The sequence below is a fragment of the Amblyraja radiata genome, chromosome 18 (genome assembly GCF_010909765.2).
Source record: "Amblyraja radiata isolate CabotCenter1 chromosome 18, sAmbRad1.1.pri, whole genome shotgun sequence".
NCBI lineage: Eukaryota > Metazoa > Chordata > Chondrichthyes > Rajiformes > Rajidae > Amblyraja > Amblyraja radiata.
Genome location: NC_045973.1, coordinates 37,879,818 through 37,894,893, shown reverse-complemented (window position 1 = coordinate 37,894,893; position 15,076 = coordinate 37,879,818). Strand labels below are relative to the sequence as shown.

Sequence of the window (15,076 nt, the reverse complement as noted above, 5' to 3'; positions counted from 1 at the left end):
TCCGTGCGGTTCCCGGAGGTTGCGGTGGTTGCCGGAGGTTGCAGTAGTGGAAGCAGGTAGGGAGACTGACAAAACCTCCGGGAACCGCGACGGAAAACTTGGGTGGGGAGCAGAGTCTCCAGAGGTTCCGTTCAGGTTTCCTAGTGGGACAGGGGCATAACGGTTCAATCGTGAGGGCAAATAACAGGGTGATAATGCACATCCCTGTCTATTGCCCCTGGATAGTTGAGGTGACAGTATGTGTTTAGTCAGTATTCTGGCTGTCATATAGCAATTTATCCATGAAATAAAATTTTCTCTCAGCTGGAATTTTTGCAATACTGTAAAAATATATTTCCTTTCTATTCTACTTGGTCAAATGCTTTTTCTGCGTCTAATGAAATAATTGATAACTTCCTTTATCGTTCTGTGTGAATACATTATATTAAACAGTATCTCAAATTGTTAAACGAGTGTCTCTTAGGTATAAACCCGGTTTGATCAGAATGTTTAATTTATTAACGTATTTACTTAATCTTTTTGCCAGGGTTTAAGCTAATATTTTCTGATCTGTATTTAACAGGGCAATTGCTCTGTATGATCCAGGGTCTTCCAGATCTTTATATTTTTGGGTATCAGTGTGATAGTTGATTCGGCTAAGGTTTGTGGTAGTGTCTGTTCTTTAAATGCGTTTATATAAAGGTTATGTAAACGCGGGGAGATTATATCATACATTTTTTTATAAAATTCATTACTAAACCCCGTCTGGGCCTGGTATTTTACCATTCTTCAATGAATTGATAGTCTCTTCGGTTTCTTTAATTGTAATCTGTGCACCTAATTCGTCATGTTCCACGACGGATGATTATAGTTATCAAGGAAACAAGTTATCAAATAGTCTGATCCTTTTCCACTTTTCTCAACTGACGTGCTAGAAGTTTATGCGGTTTGTCGCCGAATTCAAAGTTTTCCTGTTTAGTAATTTGAAATAGCCTGATAACTCATGCAGAGAGAATTCGATTTCGCTTGAATTTTAATACTGCAACCTTATTATGTTTATCCATAGACAGATCTGTTGCATACTCTGAGTTCAGCTGTCTGATCTGTTCTTCTAATTGCAATTGTTCCATCCTGTTCTTTTTGTTTTGATATGCTTGATATGAAATGGTAGAACTCTAATAAAGGACTTAAAGGATTCCCATAATAATGAAGCCGAAATACCTGGAGTATCATTGGTCTCAAAAAAGAATTCCATCTGTTGTTTTAAATATTCACAGCAAACTGGGTTAGTTAGTATTTGGGGATTAAACCTCCAGAACGATTTTTCATTGCACATTCCTTCTAGTGTAGGGAAAGGTTAGCAGGGAGTGATCGGAAATAATACTATTATGATATTTGGGATTAGTTGTGAAAGGTATTAATTTTGTGTCCACCAGAAAATAGTCAATACGTGTATAAGTTTTATGTACGGATGAAAAAAGGAATATTCTCTTCCGGATGGATTTGCAATCCTCCATACGTCTGTTATATTTGTATTTTTTAATATACGTATTTAAGAGTTCGCTGGATTTTCATTTTGTGTTATATCTCTTTTGATTTATCCAAATATTGAACCAAAACACAGTTGAAATCGCTCCAGATTATCAGGTTTTGCTGGGTAGAATCTGAGATTATATATAAAAAAATGTTATTAAAAATTGTGGATTATCAAAGTTGGGAGCGTAGCTATTCACCATAGTAAGTGGGTAGAATATATCTCCCCAGATACTAGGACGTACCTACCCTCTTTATCTGCTATGGTGGTTTTATGTTTAAATGGTATACCCTTACGAATTATAATTGAGTACCTCTGGTTTAGGAGAGAAATGAGGAGTGATATATTTGATCATCCAGTTAGCCTTCAGCCTGATATGAGCTCGATCTTTGAGGTGCGTCTCCTGTAAAAATATTATGTCAGCATTAAATCGATTTTAATTTGGCAAGAACCTTACCCTTTTTAAGTGGCTCATTAACACCCCTAATATTCCAACTACAAAATGTAATTCCTCCAGTTTCTTCAGAGGGTCATCTTGCATTATAGCTTACATGGTTTCCCTTGTTTCAGATGGGGCAAACACAATATATAAAATCAACCTTCTGGTTAGTGGGTGGGTGATCCCAATTCCAAAACCCTGCAGGTATATCACAAGAAAAAGTGCCTTGAGAAGAATAAGCGAAAAAAAGTGCTAAATAATGTAAATAATATAACAACAGCGTTTGAAGAACACTGTGCGTGTAGCCCACCCCCGGTGGGATATTTCGTGTGAGCTTCCATGGATGTTAATTACATTTTAGCTCCGCTCTTTGCAGAGTAATATTGCCAAAACTGACTAAACACGATTATTAGTGTAAAAAGAAAAAACAGATAGCAGACCCTAAATAATTTTCTCGTGAGAGAGTTACATTTCTTCTTATGCTTGCCTCTAAGTGGGGTATTATTATTGAAAAGCCATATTGAAATGACAAAGTCCTGCTGATTGATATAGTATGTTAAATACATAACTGCTTAAAAAAACTGTCAGGCTTGAAGGGGTGATTAGAACCTCCAGCAGTCTTACTGGCAGAACGAGAGAGCGCTCTCTCTCTCTCTCTCTCTCTCTCTCCTCTCTCTCTCATCTCTCTCTCTCCTCTCTCGTCTCCTCCGACCTTCTCTCGTCCTCATCTCTCGTCAATCATCGATCTCTCCTCTCTCTCTCTCCCTCTCTCTCTCTCTCTCTCTCTCATCCTCATCTCTCTCGTCTCTCATCTCTCTCTCCCTCCCTCGTTGCCCTCTCCCTCTCCCTCCCCCTCTCACCTCTTCCCTCTCCCTCGCCCGCTCCGCTCTTCCTCTCCGTCTCCCCTCTGGTTCTTAGTCCACCTCTCTCCTCATCTCCCTCTCCCTCTGCTCCCTCTACCCTCTCTCTCCTCTCGCCTCTCCCTCTCCCTCTCCCTCTCCCTCTCCCTCTCCCTCTCCCTCTCTCTAGCAGCTATCTTCATTGCTCTAGATATCAAATTAAAAAGATTGAATTGTTTTCTGATAGCTAACCACGTTTTCATCGTGAATTTAATCCAAGCGTTATCTACTTTTAATTTCTTCCAATTTACTTGAGTTAGAAATGGGAGCCCAGCCAGGGCAATACTAGGACATGCATTTTGTTCTATTTTCACCCATCCCGTTTCCTCGTCGTTCGTTAACCATGCTATCAATGTTCTCAGCTGCGCTGCCCAGTAATAATATTTAATGTTGGGCATATTTAGGCCCCCTTTTTGTTTTGATAATAACAGTGTCTTAAGTCTAACTCTGGGTCTCTTATTTTGCCACACACATCTTGTTAATTCTTTGTGTAACGCCTTAAATGCTGCGCCAGGGACCCGTACTGGTAAAGATTGAAATAAGAAAAGCAGTCGGGGCAAAATGTTCATTCGAACAAGTTCAACTCTACCAATTAGAGATAAAGGGAGAATATCCCATCTGTGCATATCTGCCTTATTCTTCTTGAGTAATTAACCATAGTTAGCTTCATACAATGCGGTGATCGAGGAAGTGATGACAATACCTAGATATATAAAACCCTCCCGAGACCAATGGAACCTGACCTGATCATTTAATTGCGAGGGCCACAGACCTGACAGCATCATTGCTTCTGATTTGGATTCATTTGTTTTATATCCCGATATTTCTCCATATTCCTGTATGACTTGCATTAGGCGAGGCACTGAGGAAATAGGATTACTCACATAGATCATAACATCATCTGCAAATAGTGATTTTTTTAAATCCCCCCCCCCCCCCCCCCCCCCCCCAGATCATCTTCAATGCCCTCAATATAGTCATCTTGCCTAATAGTTTCTGCGAGCGGCTCCAAACATATGTCAAAAAGCAGGGGACTCAAACTGTCTCCCTGTCTAACTCCCCTCTATAATTAAAAAACTCAGAGCAACATCCATTTACCCTCACTCTTGACTTTGGATTTAAATATAATGTTTTCACCCAATTAATAAATGTTGTGTGGAACCCCAGTTTATCTACTGTATATTCAAGATAGACCCAATCTACTCTGTCGAAAGCCTTTTGAGCATCTAAACTTAATAGCATTGAAGTCTGATGCTTCCTTTTTGCACGTGTCATGATATTCAGGACCCGCCTGATATTATTGGCTCCCTGCGTACCCGGTATGAACCCTGTTTGACCAGGATGTATCAATTGTTTTATAGTTTTTTGGGTTATCTTGGTTAATATAGAACGGAGTATCTTTAAGATTGCATAAGAGCCTTATCGGTCTGTAGCCTTCACATCCCGTGGGATCCTTCCCTTCCTTATAAATAACAGAGATTATAGCCTCGGCCCATGATCTCGGTGGGTTACCTTCAGCCAAGGCATAATTATAGACTCTAGCCAGATTCGGAGAAAGCTCGTTCTCAAAACATTTATAAAACTCTCCTGGAATCCCATCCATCCCATGGGGACTTGTTGTTCTTTAATTTTTTTATTACTTATTTTATTTCCTGCTCTTCTATTTGTGTTGTCATGTTTCTCGTTTCTTCTTGAGAAAGGCAGGGCATTTTTAATCCTGAAAAGAAAGTTCTGATCTTTTCCTCTTTATGATTTCAGGAGAGTCGTATAACTGTTCATAGAACGATGCAAAAGCTTCTGTGATTTCTCGTGGTTGTGAAACTAAATTTCTAGTTATCAGATGTGAAACTTTGGAAACTACTCGATTAGCTTGCTCCTTACGCAACTGAAATGCCAGAAGGCGACTAGCCCTATTTCCCTTCTCATAGTATTTTTGATTTAAGAATCGAAGGGCTCCTTCCGCTTTATATGTTAGAAGCTCTTCTAACTCATATCTTTTTTGTTTTAGTTCCTTAAACAGATTCTTGTTTCTATTGTTATTTTTGTGTTCTACGTCTAATATATTTTATTTACTTTCCAGGTTAGATTGCTTCTTCAACCTATTCTTCCTTACTCTACTCGATATTTCAATCAAATTGCTCGTTCTAAACTTCTCGTAGTGTAGTTTCAGTCAAAAATCAGTCACGCACTTGCACATCTAATCTTTATTTTGACAAAAACAATTACAGTTCCCACTACTTTACCTAACCAGCGTGAGTTCGATACTCGTATCTGCCTGATCAAGTCCTCTTGACCTTGCTCAAACAGAGACACTCCAGGAGGTCACGCAGTCCTACGCGCTCTCCCAGAAGATCGACACAGGACCTCGTGGTAGCCGACTTTTATAGGTCCCCGGACCTCAAGGGGTTGAACCACATGGGGGTGGACTCTTGACAATCCAATAACAGATATCAGTTAACCCCATACATGACAGACATTTCCCTAACCCAATAATACAGTGGCTAATACATTGTATTCAAACAGTGTTTTTCAGAGGAAACAAACATCGCAACATATGCCCTGATATGCAAGAAAATCAGACAAGGTTCATTACTTAATCCAATCAACATCCAGCAAAGTAAAGCTTTGCAACATTATTTACAATGTGTATGTCTGGTTTACATTCATCCAATCCATTCTATGCATTTTGCACCTAATTGTCAGGGTCTGCAGATGTTCCCATTTTCTTCCTGCAGCTCTGATCTAGGCTCTAGGCAAACTGGCACCGTTGAGCAGCTTGTCCCATTTCTACAGAAAGCACTTTTAAATTGACCAAATGGCCTAGCAGCCCAGAAGTCTTTACACAATTTTAGTGTCCTAGCCACTCCAATTTGGCTAGGATTGACAGGAGGAGTCCAGAACCAGGGGGCACTGTTTAAGAATAAGGGGTAAGCCATTTAGAACGGAGACGAGGAAACCCTTTTTCACACAGAGAGTTGTGTGTCTGTGGAATTCTCTGCCTCAGAGGGCGGTGGAGGCTGGTTCTTGTTGTGGTTTACAAGACTCAAAGTTAGGATAAGATGACACAGACACGGCAATTCCCAAACCAGATGGTAATGTTCCCGGACAAGATGCTTTCCACCGCCGCTGCGTAGAAGCACTGGAGGATCCTCGGAGACACTCTGAATTTCTTCAATTGCCTGAGGTGGTAAAGGCGCTGCCTTGCCTTACTCACGAGTTCTGAGGCGTGTGATGCCCATGTCATATCCTCTCTCTCTATCCAGCTTTACACTCTCCTCTGCTGATCAGCCCGCCGGCAGTAGAGGTAAACGTTGATTGGGTGGACAAATGCCAAGGATACCAGAACGATAAATCCAATGTTCACCTGAGTCAGAAGGGAGATAATGAAAAGAGAGAGGTTTACAAGGGCAGAACGCAGCGTCGAGCGCACATCGGGATATAACATGGATTGAGACCTCTCCACCCTTGATTTCGAACATAGAACATAGAAGAGAATAGCACAGGCACAGGACTTTCTACCTGCACTGATCGTGCTGGATATGATGCCAAGTTTAACTCACCCCCTTTGATTGCGCATGATCCTTTCCCCTCCATGTACTACATATTCATACGCATTGCCTCCCATGTACCCACCACTCTCTGTGTAAAGATAAAACCTGTCCCTTATATCCTATTTAAACTTTGTCCCACTCAACTTAAAACTGTACAGCACAGCCGGTTAACATCAAACCCCGCGATAGTTCGAATCAGTGAACGTAAATATCAGGTCAAGTGATTCGCCTGTTTTATGTGTGAATGACCTGTGCAAACAGTCTCCATCACACCATCAGGTAGATACTGTCAACTCAGCACTGCTCAATCTTCTGAAGAACATTTCCCTCTTGTCTTCCGGGTTAGAGTCACCGAGTCACAGAACGATATAGCATGGAATAACACTCTTGGGCCCACATTATTGGCATTCTTGTGTAGTCGCAGTTGCCTGCATTTGGCCCAAATACTTCTCAACTCTTGCCCTCCGTATATCTGTCCAAACTCTTAATTGTATCTGCTTCGATAGATTCCACTAGAAACTCGTCGCAAATACGGAATACCATCTGAGTGAAAACATTGCCTGAGTGAAGCCACTCTCCCCCCTCTCACTTGTAATCCATGCCCTTCATGCTGGCTCGAATTTTCCTGCACTAATTTTCTATGTTAATTTAGGTATCTGACTATTCACTTTATCCATACCATCTTCATCACGGGCGCCTTTACTTGGTCATTCGCAGTCTCCTACGCGCCATGGGTACGTCACACCCATTCCACACTCAGTATAACTGAACCCACACGCCCAGCTTCTTTTGTCTCTGGGGTTTCATCTGCGCCCCTCTGTCCTCTGACATAGCTCCGAAATCGTTACATTTTACAGTAGGCTACCTTTGTCCAGCCTCTGAATCATCTCTACTCTAAGGACAACGACTTCAGTTATTCCGTAGTATCCCCAGTTACCTCCAGTCAGTTCTTCGCCTGCCTTTCAAAACCCTGTGTGCTTTCCCTTAAGTACAGAGCCGCGCAATTGGACACCGTTCGCCAGTTGAGTTGTGGTGTTCTGTGTTGTATCTCAATTCATCGCTTTGGACTATTGATAGCCGCCTGAGTGACATGAGCATCACAGAGTAGGGCGGAAATAGTCCCTTCAGCCCACCAGATCCATGTGGACCAAGTTGGCACACTGCGCTTATCACATTTATCTGCCTTTGGTCCACGTCGATATAAACCCTTCCAACCCCTAATTCTGCCATGCAACCCTTGCTTTCTATATGCCTGTCCAAATGCCTTTCGAAAGTCGTAATTACACCCGATTCTATAGCAGTCCAGGTGCGGACTACCCTCAAAGAGGAAAGGGTACCCCGAGTGAAGACACTCAAATCTCACCCTCTCATTTTAAGCCCATGGCCTCTGCTTGTAGCAATCTTCAATCCTTGGAGAAATGAGCGCGAGCGTTTGCAGCTTTCACGCCCCTTGTCATCTTGTACACCCCCACATAGTCAGATCACTGTCCCTTGCGCTCCAAAATCAGGCGAAAAACAATCCCAGCCTATCCAATGTCTCCCTACAACTCAAGCCCGTAAAACCAGGAAACATCCTGGTGAATCTCTTTGCGGCTAATGATAACCTTCCTATCACTGAGCGAAGTGAACATTACACATTGCTTCACGTGCGGTATCACCAACGACTTGCACAGCTGGTTTAAGATGTCTCAACTCGTGTACCATTCCCAATGAAGGCAAGCATGGCAAACGTGTTCTTAACCACACTGTTTACTTTACGCCACTTTCAGCCACCATAATCAAAAACTTGTCCCCACCCTGGTCATTCCGTCTTCTCCCGGCTCCCGTCCTACAGAATGTACATGAGTTTGAAAGCGCGCACCACTGGACAAATGAACGACATTTACCCCCTCTATTATGGGAGTTCGTAAAGTCTTTACATAAACTAGGATACTGTCAGTTTCACCATGACCCCAATGTGGACATTGTCGCTGGAACTGGGGCGCTACAATACTGAGAACTATATTCTGTTATCTGCCTCTTCCCCTTTATCTATTATACCCGTTTGATGGTTTTTTACGTATGGTAAAATCTATTTGGGTTACACACAACACGAAGATTTTCACTGTACCTGGGTACACGGGACAATAATAAATCAATGCCAAAGAATTCCACCTGACTCGCCACTTTCAGGGAACTGTGCTCTTGTATATCATCCCTCCTTGTTCTGCAACACTCTCCGGGGCTCTACCATCTGCAGTTCCCTTTTGAATACCGTGTAAGCCTGTTCTGGTTTGTCATCCCAAAATGCATCACCCCGCACTTAGAAACATAGAAATATAGAAAATAGGTGCAAGAGGGGGCCATTTAGACCTTCGAGCCTGCACCGCCATTCATGGTGATCATGGCTGATCATCCACAATCAGTAACCCGTGCCTGTCTTCTCCCCATATCCCTTGATTCCGCTCGCCCCAAGAGCTTTTAAATTCATCCCGTGAATTGGCCTCCACTATGGCATAGAATTCCACAAATTCACAACTCTCTGGGTGTAAAAGTATTTTCTCATCTCAGTTTTAAATGGCCTCCCCTTTAATCCTAGACTGGTTCTGGACTTCCCCAACATTGGGAGGGAAATCCTGCATCTAGCTTGACCAGTCCTTTTACAATTGTATACGTTTCTATAAGATAACCTCTCATCCTAAATTCCAGTGAATACAAGCCCTGTCTTTCCAATCTTGCTTCATATGACAGTCCCGCCATCCCGGGGATTAACCTCGTGAACCTACGATGCACTGCCTCAATAGCAAGGATGTCCTTCCTCAAATTTAGAGACCAAAATTGCACACAATCCTCCAGATGTTGTCTCACCAGGGTCCAGTACAACTGCAGAAGGACCTCTTTACTGAAATACCCAAATTCTCTCATTATGAAGGCCAGCATGCCATCAGCTTTCTTCATTGCCTGCTGTACCTGCATGTTTACTTTCAGTGACTGGTGTACAAGGACTCCCAGGTCTCGTTGCACTTCCCTTTTTCCTAATCTGACACCATTGAGATAATAATTCTGCTCCTTGTTTTTGCCGCCGAAGTTTATTTACATTATACTGCATCTGCCCACTCATCCAACCTGTCCAAGTCACCCTGCAACTTCCTAGCATCCTCTTCGCAGTTCACACTGCCACCCAGTTTTGTGTCATCTGCAAATTTGCTGGTGTTACTTTTAATCCCATCATCTAAATCATTAATATATATTGTAAATAGTTGCGGCCCCAGCACCGAGCCTTGCGGCACTCCACTGGCCACTGCCTGCCATTCTGTCAGGGACCCGTTTATTCCTACTCTTTGTTTCCTGTCTGCCAACCAATTCTCTATCCATGCCAATACCCAACCCCCAATACCATGTGCTCTAATTTATCAGAGTTCAATTCTAAGGTCGCAGACCTCCTGTACTCACGTATAACGGATTGTCCTGCAAGGCACCATTAACGAGGATGAACAAAGGATACTGGAGCAGGGAGACAATGGCATTCAGTGCCCGTGCTATTCCGTGTAGTTTCCCAAAGTGACAAGTAGGGAACCTACCGAGAGGAAAGGAAAGATTTCAGTTCATTCCGCAGAATCGCTATCATAATAACGGGCCATTCGACTCAATCATATGGTTTATTTTCTGGTGTCAACCCACGCAATCATAGAACGTGCAAGACAGAACAATATCGTGCTGGGTCAGGCCCTTCCACCCAACAGTGTGTGTGCCGACCCTGCTACCATGATACATATTTATAGATTTCGTTTGGCGTTGTGCGTGTAGTTGCGGTACCCATTACAGGAAGGACGGGGGTGGGGGGGGGGGGGGGGGGTGGGGGGGGGGGGGGGGGTTGTTGCGAAACGGTGCAAAGAAGGTTTACCAGGAGCCTGGATTAGAGGGTAAAAACTACAAGGAGTAGTTGGACAAACGTGGATTTTATTTACTCTGGAATGCCGCAGGATTAGCGGAGACCTGATGGAAATAAATACAATTATGAGTGATATAGTTAGGATTGACAGCCAGTACTATTTTTTACCGGGATGGGAATGAGGGGAACTTTAAAGTAATATGGAGATCTGTGGGGCATGTCTTTTACACAGGGGGTGGAACGCGCTTCCGAGGTGGTGGCCGTAGATACGATAATGAGATATCAGAAACTTTTGAATAAGAACATGGACATGCAAGTCATTGATGCTTACGGATTATGCACAGACATATAACCGCTGGTATTCGCATCATGTTCGGCACAGACATTGTGGGCTGAAGGGCCTTTCCAGTGATGTACTCTACTGTTCTAAATTCTATATGCTGTAAACTATTAGCAGCCTTCCTTCACGTAAGCCATATTCATTCTCTGCAGTCATGTGCCTATCTAAAAGCCTCTTAAACGCCATTGTCGTGCCTGTGTCTACTACCACGCCAGCAGCAGCTTCCACGTTTTCACCACCCTTTGTGTAAAACAATCTTGTGCCACACATCTCCCATAACTAGTTTAGTTTAGTAGTTGAGTTGAGTTTAGTTTAGTTGAATTTAGAGATACAGCATGGAAAAGGCCCTTCGGCCCACTGAGTGCACTCCGACCATCGATCTCTCAATTGCACTTTTTCACACACACTCTGTACACTAGGCGACAACTTACAGAGTCCATTTGGGCTACATACCTGTACGACCTTGGGATGTGGAAACAAAAATGATCACATCCGAAGGAAACCCACGTGGTTACAGGGAAAACGTCAACATTGTATATTGACAGCAGCCGAGGTTAGGATCGAACGCGGGTCTCTGGTGCTGTGAGGCAGCAGCTCTACCAGGTACGTCACTGTGCCATCCTTTATGATGGAAGTATCTATTGAGTCCTGTGTTTACTGACTTCTGATGCTGTTGCAACGAAGAATTCCATTGTTCCGTTTGCGTACACATGACAATTAAATACTTTTGACTCTAAATATCAATCGGGCGGATGCAACTTACGTCATGGCGAGGAACGCGCCGAGCCCCCCGATCAGGAACGCCCGGTTGACCACGAAAATAACGAACGTCAGGTATTGAACCTCTGGGACCGGAATGGCGGCAGTGACGGACAACAGCACCGACAGCATGACAGTTATGGCGAGAGAGAGGACCGCCGTCTGCATGTCGGCCTTTCTCTGGGAGGTTACCGAGCCTGAAGGGGAGGAAAGGGGAAGGGGGTTGAGCGAGGAGAGGGGGGTGGGGGAGTGGGGGAATCCGGAAAAGACTTTAATATTCAGCGCCGGGACTGAACACCAATTACTGTACGACCGCCAGAAGGCCGTCCGGGCTCAAGGACAGCTTCGTTTCTGCATCCATTTCAATCTCTTGCGAGACACTAGCCATACCCAGCACCTTCTCTGCGAAAAAGTTGCCCTTCAAGTTCCTTTTAAATCATTGCACTCTCATTGCAAGCTCATTTCCTTCCATTCACACCCCTCCACTATCGTTAGATTTCTCTCGTCTTCTCTCCGCACATGACGCCCATTTGTCTCCTTTTCATCTCTAGCCCTTTGACACTTACGCCACCCATCTGCCAATCAGCCCTTGACGTCTACACACCTATAACTTGTCCGCTTCGTCCCGTTTCACATCTCTTTTCGAGCTTTCTCCCGCCCTTCTACAATAACACTGAAGAATTGCACCGCGCCGAAACATCAGGCGTCCATCCGCTCCAGAGATGCTACTGGATCTGCTAAATTGCACCAGTTTTTGTGCTTTGTTGATAATTTGTTATGTTTATGTTTTGTTTTGTTTTACTTTGATTTTTGTGTTGTTGCTTTGATGTCTGATAAAATGTATTTGTCACTTTGCCGTGCGTACGGCAATTAATCCCGTGGATTGGAGGATAGCTAATTCGCGTGGAATGAAGGGCAGCTAATGTTATCCCACTTTTCAAGAAAGAAGGGAGAGGGAGAGCAGGGATTATAGACCAGTTAACCTGACATCGGTGGTGGGGAAGCTGCTGGAGGCGATTATCAAAGATGTTTAACGGCGCATTTGGACAGCAGTAATATGAGCGGTTCAAGTCATCATGGATTTACTAAAGGGAAATCGTGCTTGACAAATCTTCTGGAATTTTTTTGTGGATGTAACAAGTAAAATAGACAAGGGAGAGCCAGTAGTGTACCTAGACTTTCAGACAGCCTTTGATAAGGTCCCCAAGGAGTTTCGTGGGCAAAATGAGAGCACGTGGTATTGGGATGTTGGGTACAGACATGGATACAAAATTAGTTGGCAGACAGGAAACAAAGAGTATGGATTAACGGGTCCCTTTCAGAATGACAGTCAGTGACTAGTGGGGTGTCACAAGGCTCGGTGCTGGGACTGCAGTTATTTACAATATTTCCTTTAATGATTTCTATGAAGGAATTAAAAGTAACATTAGCAAATTTGCAGATGAAACAACGTTGGGTGGCAGTGTGAACTGTAGAGAGGATGCTATAATGATGGACAGGTTGGTTGATTGGATAGGTGCATGGCAGATGTAGTATAATGTAGATCAATGTGAGGTTATCCACTTTGGAGGCAAGAACAGGAAGGCAGGTATTTATCTGAATGGTGTCAGATTAGGAAAAGGGGAAGTACAACGAGATCTGGTTGTCCTAATACATCAGTCACTGAAGGTAAGCATACAGGTACAGCAGGCAGTGAAGAAAGCTAATGGCATGTTGGCCTTCCTAAATAGAGGCATTTGTTATTGGAGCACAGATGTCCTTCTACAGTTGTACAGGGCCCTAGTGAGACCACATCTGGGGTATGCTATGCAGTTTTAGTCTCCTAATTTGAGGAAGGACATTCATGCAATTGAGGGCCTGCAGCATTGGTTAATTCCCGGGATGGCGGGACTGTCATAGGATGAAAGACTCGAGCGACTGGGCTTGTATTCTCTAGAATTTAGAAGGATGAGAGGGTATGTTATAGAAACATACAAAATGATTAAAGGGCCTGTCCCACCAGCACGCGATTGGGCGATTCGTTCGGTGGGCGGCGCGACTTTCGTCAGCAGCGGCCTCTGCAGTCCGTCTGCGTTTTTATTATTTTATGTCTTTGTTTTTATGTCGTTTTTGTTATTTTTTGTTGGGGTATGTGTGTGTGTGGGGGGGGGGGGGGGGGGGGGGGTGGTGTGGGGGGGGGGGGGGTAACTTTTAAATCTCTCCCTGCACGGGAGACCCGACCTTTTCTTTGTCGGGTCTCCGTTGTCGTTGGGGCCGCAACGAGGAGCGGCCTCCAACAGGAAGACCGGGGGCTGTGGTGCCGACTACTCACCTCACCGTCGCGGAGCTGGCCGAGTCCAGAGCGGGTGGAGCTGTGGTAGACGCTGCTGCGGCCCGACCCCCGGAGATTCGGTGGCTGCAACTGCGGGTCTGGCGGGCGGCACCGGGAGCCCGCGGGTCCCTGGAGGGAGACCGCTTTTCGGGGCTTCCGTAACGGCGACTTCTCCCGCCCGAGTTGCGGGGTTGAAGAGTTCCTGGAGCGGGGACTTACAGCACCACCCCGCGCGGCTTGGAATGGCTGCGGGACTGCGAGCGCACGCCGGGGGCTCTAACACCAAGACCCGGTGCGCGACCTTGCATCACCCGGCGTGGCTTTAATGGCCGCGGGACAATTCGCCATCGCCCGCCGGGGGCTTTGACTTTGACTCTGACATCGGGGGGGAGAGTTCAGTGGAGAGAGAAGTTTTTTTGGCCTTCCATCACAGCAATGTGATGGATGTTTATGTAAATTATGTTGTGTCTTGGGTCTATTTGTTTGTAATGTATGGCTGCAGATACGACATTTCGTTTGGACCTCAAGGGGTCCAAATGACAATAAATTGAATTGTATTGCATTGTATTGCATGCGTCTAGCGCGACCAACCGTGGTCGCTTGAGGCGTACGGCCTCGCGGGGCCGGTCCCACTTCGATCGACGGAGCCGTATGGAGTTGTGCGGGGCTGGTCCCGACATTGCGCGGGGTTCCGAAAATTTTGCACTGTCCGAAAATCCCGCGCGCCAACGGCCTGTCGGCCCGCAGGCTCATTGAGGGCGTACGCAGCGTCTCGACGGCTTACGCAGCGTCTCGACGGGCGTACGCAGCGTCTGGACGGCGTACGCCTAGCGCATAACGTTGCGCAATGACATTACCACCCGGCGTGCCGTTGCGCGATGACGTCACCGCCAGGCGCCGTGCGACGTCCAAATTCAGTCGGCCCGCCTCCTGCCCAGCTGATTGGTGGGAATGATGTCGGGACCAGCCCCGCACAACTCCAGACGTTTCCGCGGTTCGAATTGGGACCGGCTCCGCGCGGCCGCACGCCTCAAGCGACCACGTTTGGTCGCGCTCGACGAATGCAATCGCATGCTGGTAGGACAGGCCCTTAAGGGGTTGGACAGGCGGGAAACATGTTCCCGATGTTGAGGGAGTCCAGAAGTAGGGGTCACCGTTTAAGAATAAAGGGTATCCCCCCTGTAATGCAGCTGATAACTTTCCTCACAGGTGCGATCTCTGCAATCTTGGTGTCGTCTGCAAGCTTCGTAGCCAATACGTCTACGTTTAATCCAAGTCATTTATGCATATCACAAACAACACAGGTTCCTGCACATATCCATGCGGAACGCAGCTGGTCACAGACCTCCAGCTGGAATAAGTTCCTTCCACCACAATAGTTGGAGACACATTG

At 45.2% G+C, this 15,076-nt stretch overlaps 2 protein-coding genes across 2 annotated transcripts in view; both read right to left on the bottom strand.

The window, feature by feature from the left end:
* The window catches only part of LOC116983588 (CDP-diacylglycerol--inositol 3-phosphatidyltransferase-like), a 4,162-nt gene extending 2,108 nt beyond the window's left edge, over nucleotides 1-2,054 (bottom strand). Inside the window, exon 1 of the mRNA XM_033037369.1 lies at nucleotides 1,971-2,054. Within this exon, the coding sequence (XP_032893260.1) occupies nucleotides 1,971-2,054 (84 nt within the window). The remainder of the gene's footprint in view (nucleotides 1-1,970) is intronic.
* A 4,050-nt stretch (nucleotides 2,055-6,104) lies between these two features.
* The window catches only part of LOC116983587 (solute carrier family 43 member 3-like), a 43,946-nt gene continuing 34,974 nt past the window's right edge, over nucleotides 6,105-15,076 (bottom strand). The window contains exons 11-13 of the mRNA XM_033037368.1: nucleotides 11,377-11,569; nucleotides 9,835-9,958; nucleotides 6,105-6,215 (exon numbers count right to left, since the gene is read on the bottom strand). Of these exons, the coding sequence (XP_032893259.1) occupies nucleotides 6,117-6,215; nucleotides 9,835-9,958; nucleotides 11,377-11,569 (416 nt within the window). The 3' untranslated portion in view covers nucleotides 6,105-6,116. The remainder of the gene's footprint in view (nucleotides 6,216-9,834; nucleotides 9,959-11,376; nucleotides 11,570-15,076) is intronic.